This window comes from Cydia pomonella, chromosome 25, assembly GCF_033807575.1.
Source record: "Cydia pomonella isolate Wapato2018A chromosome 25, ilCydPomo1, whole genome shotgun sequence".
Taxonomy (NCBI): Eukaryota; Metazoa; Arthropoda; class Insecta; order Lepidoptera; family Tortricidae; genus Cydia; species Cydia pomonella.
This window is the reverse complement of record NC_084727.1, coordinates 7,411,155-7,428,507: the sequence shown is the minus strand read 5'-3', so window position 1 is coordinate 7,428,507 and position 17,353 is coordinate 7,411,155. Positions and strand designations below refer to the sequence as shown.

General features: G+C 39.0%; 1 protein-coding gene across 5 annotated transcripts; it reads left to right on the top strand.

Moving 5' to 3' along the window:
• Positions 1–2,334: 2,334 nt before the first annotated feature.
• Positions 2,335–16,445, top strand: LOC133531341 (uncharacterized). Of its 5 annotated transcripts, none has more exons than XM_061869494.1 (10): positions 2,335–2,435; positions 3,621–3,729; positions 6,600–6,784; positions 7,260–7,383; positions 7,487–7,502; positions 8,063–8,208; positions 8,697–8,818; positions 12,190–12,324; positions 14,576–14,737; positions 16,107–16,445. In XM_061869494.1, the coding sequence occupies exons 2-10, from the start codon at positions 3,645–3,647 to the stop codon at positions 16,326–16,328; spliced, it is 1,197 nt and encodes a 398-aa protein (XP_061725478.1). In that variant the 5' UTR covers positions 2,335–2,435; positions 3,621–3,644; the 3' UTR covers positions 16,329–16,445. The 5 variants fall into 5 exon arrangements, with proteins under 5 accessions (XP_061725478.1, XP_061725479.1, XP_061725480.1 ...); XM_061869496.1 differs by having other exon boundaries at positions 2,353–2,402; XM_061869497.1 differs by having other exon boundaries at positions 2,430–2,513.
• Positions 16,446–17,353: the final 908 nt, after the last annotated feature.

Below are 17,353 nucleotides of genomic sequence, written 5' to 3'. Positions count from 1 at the left end.
CACAGCACAGCGGATGTCATTCCAGATCTAGAGCAGAGCCCAACTGGGGAAGTACCTCCACCTTACAGAAAATCGCAGCCAAATAACACTAGACCCTACTCATAGTGTTGTGTTCCCGCCGGTAAGGTTGCCAGAGCTCAACGAGGGTGGGAGGGGGTTAGGGTCAGCAACGCGCATGTAACTCCTCTGGAGTTGCAGGCGTACATAGGCTACGGATACTGCTTACCATCAGTCGGGCCGTATGCTTGTTTGCCACCGACATAGTATAAAAAAAAATGTTTTCAATGTACGCCATCATTGTTGTAATTTACGTTACTTCTCACGCTTTAAAAGTTTAAACATGATAAAATTCGCAATACATTGCATCTTAGTATCAACTTTAAAGTGTACTAAAAATTAAAACATACCTAAGCAATTTTTAAAAGTAGCTGAACAAATGTTGGTCAGTTTGAGGAGTACAGCCTACAGTTTAATTTATTGCTCCTGTTACAGGCAACACCCGGTATAATTTTTATAGAGTAGCTAGTTTTCATTGTTGTTGAGTGTGGTTGTGTCACAGAAAACCGCCTAGGGTTTGGTCTGTGGGTTGTGTCAACAATTTAACTGTCCAGTCACTGTTTAGCTGCGTTAGTCATAATGACGGGACTTTACCATGCATAACGGTAAAATTTTACTATAAACATAGACAGGTTGGACTTGTCATAAGTGTCAGAACTGTTGTAACTGTATGAGCATTGACATATAAGTCTTACGGGCAATAAGAATGGGGCCAGTACAGCGGTGTCACGCACACGAATTCGAGCCAATCGTGCAGCCTAAACGCCACAACGCGATAGGTTGATGAGTTCGCAACACGCGCGCGATTGGTCGCATCGATTGGTGGTGGAGACTGCTTACCATCAGGCGGGTCGTATGCTTGTTTGCCACCGTCGTAGTATTACAAAAAACATTTTTAGTGCCCGTAAGGCCCGTCAAGTGTAAACTAACTGTATAAAATGTCCATACTTACTATAAACTCAAGTAACTTTAGTGTTGGTTTGCAAGAGAGCGAAAAGAAGCAAAAAAAAAATTCTCCAAAAGTTTTATATATATATATATATATATCTATATATATTATACTACGTCCGTGGCAAACAAGCATACGGCCCGCCTGATGGTAAGCAGTCTCCGTAGCCTATGTACGCCTGCACCTCCAGAGTTACATGTGCGTTGCCGACCCTAAACCCCCCTAGTTGAGCTCTGGCAACCTTACTCACCGGCAGGAACACAACACTATGAGTAGGGTCTAGTGTTATTTGGCTGCGGTTTTCTGCAAGGTGGAGGTACTTCCCCAGTATTTAGGAAATATTAAACTTATATATCATTGAGGCACATATTTTTACTCAATTATTTTGAATATAGTGGTAATCATGAAATAAAAGCATTTTAATTATTCCCATATCCGTTTTTGATGAGTAAATGTTAAACGTACAAAACAAACAGTCAAAAGATTTAATTTCTGACCCATTATTTCGTACCTTGTCACAGTGACAAACAACATGAAACTCGCTAGAGACCTTATACCATTGTCACGGTGACAAGGTACAAAATGGGTCACAATCACCAATTAAATCTTTTCTAACCTATGACATGATATATAATTTTGGATGTCACAATTTTTTTGATAATTTTCTGTTAACAGAGTGTTATTATCCTATAGTAAAATGCGGAATATACAAAATACTTACAGGACACTACAACGTACCCGCATTGAGTGATATTTTCACTCGGAATATGTGACAGACTGAGAGGACATTCTCTGCAGCTGACACGGACGCAGAGTACTCGTAGTGGTAACCCAAGACGACACTTCCTGTCTAACCGTGTAGTGTGTACCACACACTAGTACTCGACATGGGCACCTTATGTCAAAGTGACACTGATTAAGTTCAAATACAGAAAAATCTTCGTTGTTTAAATTTAACCTATATTATATTGCGATACAACGAGGAAATGCCGCCAGCATCCTTGGTACAATGCCTCAAGGGCCTATATTAGATATAAGCTAGTTATAGTAATCATCTGTATATATCCATTATGTATATTGTTATTGTCAATAAATATTTTTCATTATACAACCTATATTTCATGTATATTTCCATGTAATAAAGTGCCCATGTCGATGACTAGTGCAGCGTCGAGCACTAGTACTTCTACCTTACCTCTTATATTTATTAATTAAAAACCCCACGAAATTAAAAAGTTCATTAACCTAATTAATGAATATATTTCGAGCGATTAACCAGTGAGTTTTTAGTTAACGGTCTGTCCGATAGTAGTGGCAGCGCGCGCAGCTCATTTACCGTAAATCGTCAGTGTGTGTTCTTATTCCAACGAAATCGGACGGAGACTATGTGATCTCTGTGTGTTTCCCGCCGTAACTTGCCTTTATATAGGTGTAGTACATTATAGACTGTTATAGGAACACGGAAGCTTAGGACTAGGTACCTATGTATATCTAGTTGAAGTGTTGCGTGAGTTTAAAAAATATTTGTCGTACTCTATTATTTTTATTTTAATCGATTTGATTGTTTTCAAGAAGTGTTTATTGAAGCATGTAATTGTATTTTATTTGTGTTTGAATTAATTAAATTTATTTTGGTAACATTACATATACAGAGTGATTTTGTAATGTCTGGATATATTTTGGGGGGTGAATGTGTGGTCATACTGGACAACTTTTACTAAAGAGCCAACCCATAAAAGAAAAACTGGCCAAGAGCATGTCGGGCCACGCTCAGTGTAGGGTTCCGTAGTTACTCTTCCGTCACTATAAGCTAAACTGGAGCTTAAAGTATAGTAAATTATTAACCTAGGGATGAAACGGTACCTTTCACGCGAGTTAAATAAATAGGCAAATTTGCATAATCAGTACCTAATTAGGTAAAGTAAGTCTTTTTACTATGAAGGGGGAACTTTTTGCGATAACTCAAAAACAGCTAAACTGATCATGTCCGCTATAGTTTTCATTTAATGTCTTTCTTAAGCTCTACTTCCACGATTTTTTCATAATTTTTGGACCTATGGTTCAAAAGTTAGAGGGGGGGGGACACAATTTTTTTTCTTTCGGAGCGATTATCTCCGAATATATTCACTTTATCAAAAAATGTTTGTATAATACCCCTATTAGTTTTGAAAGACCTTTCCAACGATACCCCATACTGTAGGTTTGAAGAAAAAAAAAACCCTCAAAAAAATTATATTTTTAGATTTTATTGTACGACTTTGTCGGCTTTATTGATTTATATATCCACGCCGAATTTCAGCTTTCTAGCACTAACGACCACGAAGCAAAGCCTCGGACAGACAGACAGACAGACAGACGGACATGGCGAAACTATAAGGGTTCCTAGTTGACTACGGAACCCTAAAAAATATGTCTCATACATTTCGGCGAACAATATGTTAATTTTTTCTATGAAACAGCAGATTATTTTTGCGATTTTGGGGTTTGGTCTCATAGTAAAAGTTGTCCAATATGACCACATATTCACCCTTCAAAAAAGCTAGACATAAAAAAATCAAATATACGCATAAAAACATTACGTATATGCAAACAAACTATAAACTATTGTCCACAGGAGTGATAACTTTTGTTTTGGTGTATGATGCACATGTGTTTGGATATAATGAAGTTGCTCAGCTGTTTACTTTTACTGGTTATGTTGAAAGTAGATCGGATCGGTGGTGGTAAGTTTTCATCTTTATCATTTCGATATATTGGTGATAAGCAAGTTTTGTTTTTGGTAGCCTTTTAACTTTAATTGTTTAGTTTATGATAGTTTACTTCAGTCACTAATTTTAATAGCAATAAAATATTTTTGATTATAATTATGATTAGAAAAAATGTTGCTAAAGGCATGTACGTGTATACACTTTAAATTATTATTTTTACTGTATTGAAACTAAATACATGGTGTTAAAAGGCGTTTTCCATTAAGTTACAGTAAGATGTTTTTTTTTAATTAGTATTAACTCTGAATCGGCGAAATCCAGAAAAGTCATATAAAACATTTTAGTCTCTAAATGTGGTCAGGAATATACTGTTTCGGTTTTCTCATGTTACACCCAGTATATATATTTTTTTGTAAAATATTTCCTCATATAAGTATAGATAGTGTGTGATTCATTACGGAACGTTAAAAAAACTATACTTATTCAAATAGTGCGAATAATATTTTCCTATTTGAACAATCCGTGCCTTATCTCTAAATATGAAAATTACCCGGCAAAATACCACAACAAAAGACCTAAACACTTATACGAATAACTAATCTACATAAACTGCACCGGAAGTAGATAAAAAATATAGTTTTTTGTCAAAAAAATGTTATTAAAAAAAGAAATATATTACTATGACAGACTTTGATACAAGTTTTTACTGCTGGTGGGTCAATTACATCTACATGCAAACGGGCCCGATGTTGGGCCCGACGTCAGGCCCGTGTAAGACTATTTTTCCGTTACACCAAATATCAGCACATCTTTTTAAATATTTAACATGTTAAAAATACTTTCTCTCTAATCGCTAAAATTGTTCAATGTGTGACATATTTGCATATGAACTATTTTTTACATTTAAAATATTGTTAACGATGTGTTGATATTCCGTGAAACGGTACACGATTATCTGGGCTATAGCTATAACCGCGAAAATAGAAGTTCGTCAATTGCGGGCATTTTTCTCTGTCACTCTAATTACGTCTTAGTGAGTGTAAAAGAGAGAGATCCCCGCAATTTGCAAATTTCGGTTTTCGCGGTAGGCCCCCAAACCCGACATCGGGGCTGACTTCGGACCCGATATTGTTTATTTAAGTTTACAAAGGACAGGCCTTACGGGCACTAAGAATAGTGCTAGGTTCAGTGGTGTCACTCACGAGTTCGAGCCAATCGTGCAGTCTAACGCAACTGGTTCCGCCAACCGCGCGCGTGGTGCGAACTCATCAACCAATCGCGTGGCGTTAGACTGCACGATTGGCCCGAATTCGTGCGCGTGACCTCTCAGGGCCTACCTCGAAAATCGAAATTCGCAAATTGCGGGGATTTTCCTCTTTTACTCTCATAAGACGTAATTAAAGTGACAGAGAAAAATGGCCGCAATTGACGAACTTCGATTTTCGCGGTAGGCCCCCTGGCCCCATTCTTATTGCCCGTAAGGCCCGTCCTATGACCTTAACAGCTAGAGCCACAGCCGGCACCAATTGGGATACAGTAATACTTACATTGAGTTCAAAATATCGGAAAGTGTGGATGTAATTGTCCCTTGACTGTACTCTTCCTGCCCGGCAACAAATAATCATCGAGACAATAACTAACAACCCCAAAGAAAATTAGGCTGTGTTGTTTTATCACAGAGTTCCAATGGCCACCTCCTGTCTTCATCATCAGATCAGCTCAATGGTGCATACATAATATTGCAGTTTCACCCAACTTAGTACTTAGGCCTCCAGTACCCCAGGCTGGAATAGAACCAGCGTCCTCTGCTATCGCGGCAGGTGCCTGAGCCACTCGGCCACTCTTAGTATATGGCATTTATTTCAGTTTATAATTTATATATGTAGTAGTGTTTCTACTTGAAATAAAAACAAATTAAAATATTTTCTGAAAAATTAACTAAACACAATTATATTTATTGAGATAACAATATACATAATGGATATATACAGATGATTACTATAACTAGCTTATATCTAAAATAGGCCCTTGAGGCATTCTACCAAGGATGCTGGCGGCATTTCCTCGTTATATCGCAATACTGATACGTTGTGCGAGGAAGCCGCCAGCTCTTCGGTCACCAGTTACGTCAACCAGACGTTTCGCGATTTCTGAAAAAAACTTGTGCGCGCTGGGACCCCATGGACCTAGAGTTTCAACGCCAAAAGGTACAAAATGGTACTCTCTACCGAGGCTATTATGTTTATTACGTTTCAAAATTTCGGCGCTTTCCGCCGCTGCGCCCGCTTTTACATTAGTCCGTTGGAGGTGGGACGGTGCCAGTGTGTCTACGACTGATGACGGTGGCAGCATCCCACACTAACATCCGTCCCAAACTCCAAGGAACCAAGGACACCCCATCAGGCCTCTTGCCATCATCCCTGATAATGCCAGTCGGCTCAAGAAGAGCAGGCACATTGATGGTAGCAAGAGATCGACGGATTATTTCTGAAAATAATTAATTTTTTCTCATACTTCTAATAGTTACTATGTATGCAAATTTTCATTCATTTCCTCCCGCGGACGCTCGGGCTGTGGAATGGGCTCCCTTCCGAAATTTTCCCGAGGGTCTACACTGTTTACAGTATGGTGTTGTTCAAAAAATGGAGTGTACAGGTATTTAAAGGGTCGGCAACGCGCATATGAAACCCCTGGAGTTGCAGGCGTCCATAGGCTGCGGTGACTTAACATCAAGCAGGCCGTATGCTTGGTTGCCACTGTCGTAGTATAAAATAAATCGGGAAGTGGGTAAAATTTCATTTGCAAGATTTGATTACTTACAGACAGACAACGGGACAGGTGAAACTAAATAAAAGCTTATAAAATTTGTTCCGTATCTGTTCCAGACTGCATTCTTTCATTGAAGAGCGACTTCGGGTCCCCATCGCCCGTGTATTTATTGGGGGGAGATTACCTCACACCCAACACTGCCAGTGGAGCTATCTCAGTGCGTCGCGGCGCTCTCCTGACGGTCGCATGCCCGCAGAGGACGGTCACCATCGCTGGGCAGGCTACTAGAAAAGAAGCAGTGGTAAGTTTGAAACAAATAGCTTATTTGTAGAGTCAGTTCCAATTTAACATTGCCAGCGGGACCGGGACTATCTCAGTGCGTCGCGGTGCTGTTCTGACGCTCGCATGTCCGCAAAGGACGGTCATCATCACTGGGCAGGCTACGAGTACTAGACAAGAAGCAGTGGTAAGTTTTAACTGAACACAGTAAGGACGCTATAAGTACGAAGTATGTCATACAATTTATACAAAGAAACAGTGGTTAGTTTTAGCTGAATAACTTATAGAGTCAGTTCTAAGTTAACTCTGACTGTACTCTAACTGTAAATAATGGATATATACAGAGGATTACTATAACTAGCTTAAATCTAAAATAGGCCCTTGAGGCATTGTACCAAGGATGCTGACGGCATTTCCTCGTTGATTACTTATACCTGTTTGTTGTTCCACACTTCGTCGTTTTTTGAGTTTTTCGAAATGGCATTCGTCTTTTTCAGGACGCAAAATGCGTGTCAACGTCCACCTTCTCCGTGGGACGTTGGACCGGGGAGCTGAACCAGCTGAACTGCAGCTCGGCGCCAGTCTTCACAGTCAAGGAGACCAGCAAGGCGTGCTACCGAGGTGGAAAGCCGGTCAAGTTAGTAGTAGTAATAGACTATTGTACCTGACTGGAGCTCAGCACCAGTCTTTACCGTCATGGAGACCAGCGAGTCATGCTACCGAGGCGGTCAGCCGGTCAAGTTAGTAGAAGTAGACTATTGTAGCTGAACTGGAGCTCAGCACCAGTCTTCACCGTCAAGGAGACCAGCAAGGCATGCTACTGAGGCGGTCAGCCGGTTAAGTTAGTAGTAGTAGACTATTGTAGCTGAACTGGAGCTCAGCACCAGTCTTCACCGTCATGGAGACCAGCAAGTCATGCTACCGAGGTGGTCAGATGGTCTAGTCAGTATCTTTAATTCGTCGTCGTCGTTAGAATGACGCTTATGTGTCATCTGTGCTGGTGACTGTTCTCCGTGACCCACAGACTAACAGACACCGCATATGAATGAATTAATTCGAATTGGTAAAGAAGTTGAAATTCACAGTTGGTCTCATTGTCATTAGGTAAGGAAAGGAAAGGAAACCTAAAGATCTCTTTATGGTGGGTCTGTCTGTAGGCACGCCTATACTAATTTGCGTTTTTCTTTAACCAACGCGTTCATTTTCTGTCAAATGTAAACTACATTTGCTGAAGCTAACTAAAACACTAAAATGTTATATTCCAGTTTTATAAATCCTGTTCTTTGTTATTTGTATTCAGGGTGGGCTACACAGTCCGCGACAAGCTTTACGAGCTGTACTCAGCGTGCTTCGACCGAGGCACACTCAACACGCTCTTCGTGAAACATGAGTTGACGCCGAGCAGCGTCAACATACAGTCCGGGCACAACCGCCCGCAGTTCACAGGTGACTATCTTCAGGGGCTACACACGCGACAAGTACGAGCTGTACTCAGCGTGCTTCGACCGAGGCACACTCAACACGCTCTTCGTGAAACATGAGTTGACGCCGAGCAGCGTCAACATACAGTTCGGGCACAACCGCCCGCAGTTCACAGGTGACTATCTTCAGGGGCTACACACGCGACAAGCACGGGCTGTAGTCGGCGTGCTTCGACTACGGCACGCTCAACACGCTATTCGTGGAGTACTAATTGATTGATTGCGTCAAGATTGAGTCCACCACCCGCAGTTCACAGATGATTATTTTTATATTATATCAAATGAATCGCCTGATGGTAAGGGATAAACTGTCGCCCGGATTATTTGTGTTTCATTCGGGTTGTAAGTGGGTTTCTAGAATTTAAGATGGGAGGTTGTGTGCTCTTTTCTTGAAGGTTTGAATTTAGTATGACATGACGATAAGCGATAAAAACGTGATAAATATCCTTGCAGGTGGCGACCTCTTTCCAAGCAAAGTCCACATTGAGAAGCTCTACAAGACGCAGTACGAAAAGGATAGATTCAACGAGATTCTAGGACCTAATATGGCGGACAAGTATTTTAGCAAGAATCAAGTGAGTGAAATGTAACATTTAGTTTTTTTTAATTGTTTAAATGCAATGTTTTATTACTCTACTCTAAGGTGTTCTTCGTTTAGGCAAAAAATGTGTCGTATACAATTTAGTAAATTCGATCTCGAAACTTCTAAAATTGGTTAAATTGTGTTTCACTAAGCATAAAATGCCGTGGCTATCCATGGTGTTAGATTTCAGTGGAAACCCGATTTAAGCTACGAATTAGCACATATTGAATTATTTCAATTATTCGTTCGAATTCGAATCAAAATGTACAAGCTTGGACGACCGTGATATGTCGCCCAAATTTGTAGGTATATTTATACTAACTATATATAGTATGTACTTACTTCTAGGTACCTGATGTAACATTATCCTATGAAAGGTTTGGTTTGTGTACTTAAGAATTGTTGGAATTTTCCTACCTTGTCCATGGTTATGGCATATCATGGTCGAGAACCGAGATATGAGAAAGATAACATAATGATAATGTAGGTAACTAATTACTAATCATCTCACCGATGATCTAGACAAAGGGTTTTCTTACTATTTATAGAAAAGCATTAGAATTGGACCATCAATAGTTATTTGTTTTACAAGGGGGCAAAGTTGTTGTTTAACCGCTCGTGCTAATATTGATACCCGAGCAAGCGAAAGGTTCGCAAGCGAAAATTGAACCACCGAGTTCGATAGTAACGAGTGATTCGAGAAGGGGAATATTGAGCGTTGCGAGGGTTTCAAGGCACGAGGGTTAAAAAAACTTCGCCTCCGAGTGAAACGCAACAATTTTCACTACACCAACGCGAGGAAAATACTAGCTATGAAATATAAAAGAAATCAAACCAAAACAAATCCAAATGAACCAAATAAAATAAAAATCTATTAAAAGTCAATTCTACCAGTTAAGATAAGAAAACAATTCAAATTTTACATCTGATTACTTTGCCCCACATGTGGATAAAATGCAACTTTCTCATTAGTTTTCAAGAGGGCCTTTACCAGTTGGTGTCGTAATAGGTTTATTTTCTTTCGCCATAAAAATTGTATTTGCGTCTCGGTTATTCCCATTCCTTTCCATTCTATTTTACAAACTAAATGCGTTTTCAAATTAGGTTGCAGTAGCACTCATGGCAAGAAATGCCGATTTTCCCAGAAAATAACTCATTAATTACCCATAGATTACAGGAAAAATCATCTTCAAGGCAAAGGCAATATTTCGTGATAAAAAGTGTGATTAGCGAGTCCGACCCGCACTTTCATTCGGTCAAGATATATTCTAATGTATGGGGAAGTAAATTATATCCAGCTTCAACTGGGACATATTTTATGCTAAAAGGGTGGTCAGAGGAAGGGGAGGGGACGCTAGTGTGCGTAAAGCACCATACCCAAAGGTACTGCATTGGTTTCAATTTGGATATAATTTGTTTTTCAAAAAACATAATTTCAACGATCACTTGTCCGGTATTATTTCTTTTTTTATCGGTTGTGTTTTTTAATTATTCATGCTAACCTTACATCAAACACATTTGTATTATAAATTAATATTCTCAAGGAAGTTGTCTTATCCAAAGATGAATTAAAGCAATACCAAATATGAACTAGTTAAATCATAGTGAAATATACTGATAAGAATATTAGCCTTATCAACAGCAAATTAAACTAGAAATCCATCAATATCATAAAAAAATGAAAATTGTTTGAATCTTATAACTTTTCTTTTGATGATACCTAAATTAAGTGACACATGAGTTTCATTGACTGAGTGACAAGTCTGTGATCAAAGTAAAAAAGCGGCCAAGTGCGAGTCGGACTCGCCCATGAAGGGTTCCGTACCATTTATGACGTATTAAAAAAGCTACTTACTAGATCTGGTTCAAACCAATTTTCGTTGGAAGTTTGCATGGTAATGTATATCATATATTTTTTTTAGATTTTTCATTCCGTTATTTTAGAAGTTACAGGGGGGGGACACACTTTTTTTCACTTTGGAAGTGTCTCTCGCGCAAACTATTCAGTTTAGAAAAAAATGATATTAGATACCTAAATATCATTTTTGAAGACCTATCCTTAGATACCCCACACGTATGGGTTTGATGAAAAAAAATTTTTTTTTAATTTTTATGACGTATTAAAAAAAAACTACTTACTAGATCTCGTTCGAACCAATTTTCGGTGGAAGTTTGCATGGTAATGAATATCATATATTTTTTTTAGATTTTTCATTCTGTTATTTTAGAAGTTACGGGGGGGGGGGGGGGGGGGGGGGGGGGGGACACACTTTTTACCACTTTGGAAGTGTCTCTCGCGCAAACTATTCAGTTTAGAAAAAAATGATATTAGAAACCTCAATATCATTTTTAAAGACCTATCCATAGATACCCCACACGTATGGGTTTGATGAAAAAAGATTTTTTGAGTTTCAGTTCTAAGTATGGGGAACCCCCAAAATTTATTGTTTTTTTTTTTCTATTTTTGTATAAACATCATAATGCGGTTCATAGAATACATCTACTTACCAAGTTTGAACAGTATAGCTTTTATAGTTTCGGAAAAAAGTGGCTGTGACAGAATCGGACAGACAGACGGACATGACGAATCTATAAGGGTTCCGTTTTTTGCCATTTGGCTACGGAACCCTAAAAACAACTGTTATAAGTACCAACATATAAAAAAACATCTAACTTTTAACTACCTGAGCGAAATAATAGATGGTGCAGTTATATCATGTTTGATAATAACTATACGTTGTTTATTGATGTTGTAGAAGTTTTAATAAAAAATATGTTCATAAAGCAATCTTTTTTTTATTTACATCTTGAAACTATTTGTTACTTGAAGGTTGCAGGGAGTGCAGTTGACCAACAGAGATTGAAAATTGTACCTAAATGTCCCCCCCTAGCCCCTCCTGAAATCAACTATCTGCATGACACTCTTGCTAGGCAGTATTTCTGAGGCTTGTATGCCTATCCACAATATTATATGGCCACTTTATGAATGAATTAATTCTTAATGTCTTAAATAGTTTGTACCATACAAAAGTATTTCGTGGAAAGTATAAGCCATCTAAATCACCACACAGACTGGCACTGATAAGGTAAAATATTCTACAACAGTCAGGGTTCTTTACACAATAAGAATGGTTGAACAGCAATTTGTACATCAGGATCCATGGGGAAATACTTTACTGTGTTAAAAGTACAAATTTAATCATCAATTGACCTAAGTTATGCAGAAAAGACGAACTCAATTTTTTTATCAATGCAGAAAGCGTCCAATCCACTGAGTTACGATATAAGACACTTTAACAAACATAAAAAGTTGTTCGCTTTCTGCATAACTACGGTCAATTGTTCCATATTTCACTCCCCCAGTTCCTGACGCGTGGGCACTTGGCTCCCAGAGCGGACTTCTCCCTCGCAGCATTGCAGCGGGCGACTTTTCACTTCGTTAATGTGGCGCCACAGTGGATGAAGGGCAACCGTGGTGATTGGGGCGCTCTTGAGGAGGTAAGTTCTTAGTAGCGCTCAAGTAGACTGAGTAGCGCTATGTTCCAATTCGTTAACGCAGCGCCCTAATGGTTGAAGGATGAAGGACAGCCATGGTGACTGGGGTAAAAGTTAAGTTGTCATCGGCGCTGGAGCGGGCATAGAAGCGGTGCGGAGCGCTAAGTACTCTTTGTGAACGTCGCGGCGCAGTGGGTGAGGGGCAATCATGGTGGCTGGGGTGCTCTCGAAGGGATAAGCTGTAAGTAGCGCTCTAGTGGATCGAGTAGCGCTGCAAAACGCTAAGTACTCTTCGTGAATGTTGCGGCGCAGTGCATGCGGGGCAACCGTGGTGACTGGGGCGCTCTTGAGGAAGTAAGTTGTAAGTAGCGCTTGAGTGGACTGAGTGGCGCTACGGAGCACGACATACTCTTTGTGAACGTAGCGTCACAGTGGATGAAAGGCAATCGTGGCGATTAGGGCGCACTTGAGTAGGAAAGCTGTCAGTAGCGATGGAGCGGACTGAGTAGGTAGGAGCGGTGAGTGGGGCGCTCTTGAGTAGGAAAGCTGTCAGTAGCGATGGAGCGGACTGAGTAGGTAGGAGCGGTGAGTGGGGCGTTCTTGAGTAGAAAAGCTGTCAGTAGCGATGGAGCGGACTGAGTAGGTAGGAGCGTTGAATGGGGCGTTCTTGAGTAGGAAAGCTGTCAGTAGCGATGGAGCAGACTGAGTAGGTAGGAGCGGTGAGTGGGGCGCTCTAGAGTAGGAAAGCTGTCAGTAGCGATGGAGCGGACTGAGTAGGTAGGAGCGGTGAGTGGGGCGCTCTTGAGGAGGTAGTGCTAGAGAGGACTGAGTACCGCGCAATACATTGCCGGTTATGTAGGTTCAATTCAGCTGTTCAATTGACCGATCGCAAGCCGCGATGTATTAAAAATCTCATGCAAACGAGGTGACACTTGTTCTTGTAGACATAATTAGACTCAAATAAAGACATATGTCTCTGTACACATTTTGTTCCTTTGTTTGCGATTGTAACAGGATTGTAAGGTACTCGTGACAGCGCATATTGTGAATAATATTCGCTTAAAGCCACGATTCAATTTTCATTTAAATGAAGAGTCCAGGGCCACTTACTACAACTGATTAGGAGTCCGCTGCATGCTCGATCGAATTTCACCTTCCCATAAAAACGGAATTCATTCTCATTTTAAAACTACGTGTTGGATTGTAATGATACTTTGCACATACAATGATATGAGGTCTATGCATGTAATATTGTTTTTTTTTTTTTTTTTTTTTTTTTTTTTTTTTTTTTTTTTTTTTTTTTTTTTTTTTAAACTACTTATAAAATAAACTAATATAACTAAAGCTAACTCAAAAAGTAAAATAACTAAAATGTACACTCCAACCCTTGGCTTCTTGGCAGAGTGCCCATCAGACAGGCAGCATTCCCGCGCTGTATCGCAATAGCGAGTCTTTGCGCGAGAAAGCTGCCTGCACGAGGGTCTCCTGTTGCCACCCTTAAATAATGTAATTAGTTTAATATAACTCCAGGTTATAAATAGGTTAATGAAATAGAGCAAAAACAAGGTTGGCATGGAACATTAAAATTCTCTGTAATTTATTAAATATGGTATCTAGAACGCTATGCAACGTATGGTAGCCACAAGCTACATAAGCTAATTACAGGCATAGATATATGTAATTATCCTATTGTAGTACAAAGTTTCAGAGCAATCTAGATAGTAAAATTGTCCTATACTCGTAATACATGTATTTATATTTATGTACGTATAATTTTATATAATTTTGTGTTTTTTTTTGTCATTTTACTCTGTATTCTGACCCTGCACCAATTAGGATCTTTCGGTTTGGCTCATGGTTGACTGGTAGAGAATGCCTTCTGGCATTAAGTCCGCCATTTGTACTCTTCATGTATTGTGCAATAAAGTTTAAAAAAAAAACCTAATATTTAATTGTTTATCTGCATGCTTGTTTGATGACCGGTCTGGCCAAGTGGGTAGTGACCCTGCCTATGAAGCTGATGGTACCGGGTTCAAATCCTGGTAAGGGCATTTATTTGTGTTATGAGCATGGCTATTTATTCGTGAGTCATGGGTGTTTTCTATATTTTTAAGTATTTATAAATATTTATGTGTTATGTTATATATATCATTGCCTAAGTACCCTCAACACAACCCTTATTGAGCTTACTGTGAGACTTAGTAAATTTGTGTAATAATGTCCTATAATATTTATTTTATTTATTTATCACCAGGCCCTCCGCCGGAGAGTGAAGACCACCAACTCCTCAGTAACAGTATACACCGGAACCCACGGGGTGCTAGCCCTACCCGGGACCCAGGGAGAGAAGGAACTCTATCTATATTCAGATGAGAACAACAATATGGCTGTGCCTGTGCCGCTATACTTTTATAAGGTAAGCAAAGGGGATGTTAGAGCAACACAGACTCAGAGATCAGGGGGCTACCGCGAAAACCGAAATTCGCAAATTTCGGGGATCTTTCTCTTTTACTCTCACTATACTCTGTATCTTTAGGTATTTAAATGAAAGTAAACTAAATCTACCCTCAAACGGCTCCTTTAGCCAGTTGAGGGTAGATGAAAACATTACATGGTCAAATAATGTAGGTTAAAGTCAGGTCGTTCAGTTACAGATCCAGGCGGTTTTATATTTGGTTGGTTAACCAATAAATGTAATAACTACCCGAAAATGTATAAATTGTTTGTTTACTTTTATTTAATTACCTAAAGATACAGAGTTTAAGACGTAAACGTAGAGTGATAGAGGAAAATGCCCGCAATTGACGAACTTCGATTTTCACGGTTGTTTTCTGCGATAAACGCAGCGTTAAGCGCGTTTGCCGCACACCCGTGTTACATGGGATAATCTAATGACACTACCACAGAATAAATAATAGTCCTACCTTCACAGAGAAATAAGAAGTAATAGAGTGCTCACTCCGTACATCAGTTTTGGTACCAAAATGCTTATTATTTACGCAGTCGACATCTAGCACCGAGTAGCGGAACTCTCAGTACCTACTGCTACTAAAGTCTAATGCTCAACGATTTTCCGCTAATATTATAACCAGAGTAAGCGTAGGAGTTAAAAATAGAGTTCCGGGTACCTACAAAACCGAAGTTTGACAGCGATTCAGGGACAAAATATGCTGTGTCCTGGCTGTGTCTTTCTAATGTATGAAAATGAAAATGAAAAATGTTTTATTTGTTAACAATACAGGGTTCAATTGTAAAGTAATTGTAAGTATTGTAAGGTTGTAAGTTGTTGTATTGTGGTAGGGTTGGTAAGGTAAGGTCTATTAAGTATAAACTACCTGTGACAGAAGACTAACAACACGTGTAGAACTGAATTAACAAATATAAACAACAAGCAGTATTGCTATCTAAAAAGAACAAATATAACTATCTTGATATTTACAATATCAATACATTTATTTTTACTAATACATTGAACTACATATCCCTTTTATTAATATTATAATTACTTATGGTATGGCATTTCGGCTATAGGGTTGACAAAATTCACTTCATTATCTTATATGTGGTCACAATTTCATTTATTTTATTCCCCACCGTAAATTTTAGTATGATTTATGGTGAGCAACAAATAACTCTACCAAATTACGTAGGTTGTTTTTGGTACGTTAAAACGTGTTTTAAATTTTGTCGAATTGCATATGTTCTGTCCCTAACGGGCGCACGCGTATAGCACATGTATACGATCCTACCATCTATGTTAAACAACTTTTTATTTTTAATTGCAGCTAGTCCACGACCCAGCCCGCCGTGCAGCCACAGCCTTCATCACAATAAACTCGTCGTTCTTCAACGCGTCGACAGAGAACGCGTTGACGTTCTGCGACGATGCGTGCGCATCCTGGCTGACGTGGCGCGACGACGCGACGCACAGCTTCTGCTGCAGCTACGACACGTTTAGTCGGGTTATAGACCATGTGCCGCAACTGGAGGTCAATGAACTCTATTAGGGATTGTGACCAAAAAAATAGTGGCTGTGGGACTATAAAAGAATTAAAAAATATAATTTACTATTGAAGCCAGTGATGTTTGGTGGAATTAAACACAAATAAATAAGGAACTAGCCATAGTTTCCTTTAATTTATTCTTAACCTTTTCTTTTAATTATTGCAGCCTATTATTAATTAACTTATTCACATAGTGGGTAGTGCCTCTATGAAGCCGGTGGTCCCGGGTTCGAATTCCGGTAAGGGCATTTGTGTGATGAACACAGATGTTCCTGAGTCATGGGTGTTTTCTATGTATAAGTATGTATTTATAGGTACGTATGTATATCGTCACCTAGTACCCATAGTACAAGCTTTGCTTAGTTTGGAGCTAGATAGAGCTTTGTAAAATTGTCCCCAAATATATATTTTTTTACTGTCCATATATTGAAGGGCCAATAACTTTTGTAGTATGAAATAATGAGAAGATTATGCGTTTTCCTTGTGGACATCACAAAATAAACGCACTTCACAGCCAAATTTTCTTGCGGGACCGTTAAAGGTATATGTAAACCTTATTATTATTTATTTATTTGATACACTAGCAGCTCTTGGAGCTGATGCGTGTATATCGCAGCACTTGTGTTTATTTAGCACTTTTTAATGTTCTAAAATGTGTATCTAGTCTATTTTTGAAAGAGTTCACTGACGGTGCACTAACAACAGTTTCTAGTATAGAGTTCCACACATTTACTACACGATTTGGCAAGAAGTGTTTCCTAGGGTTGCTAGCACATGGAGGTTTGACTAGTTTTTTAGAGTGTCCTCTTAACCTTACATTCTGGCTTGATATGTATAAGTCTTTAATATTTATACTTATACTTCTTAAAATATTATATATATATATGTATGATGAAAGCCTTAGTGAAAGCTTATAATATACATTTTATTTACATAAATCTGTATGGGATCTGGAAGAAATCCTATACAGGGATAAGTTCGCTTTGTTGTATTTAATTTACTCTGTAACTGTGTTTTTCGTGTTTCAA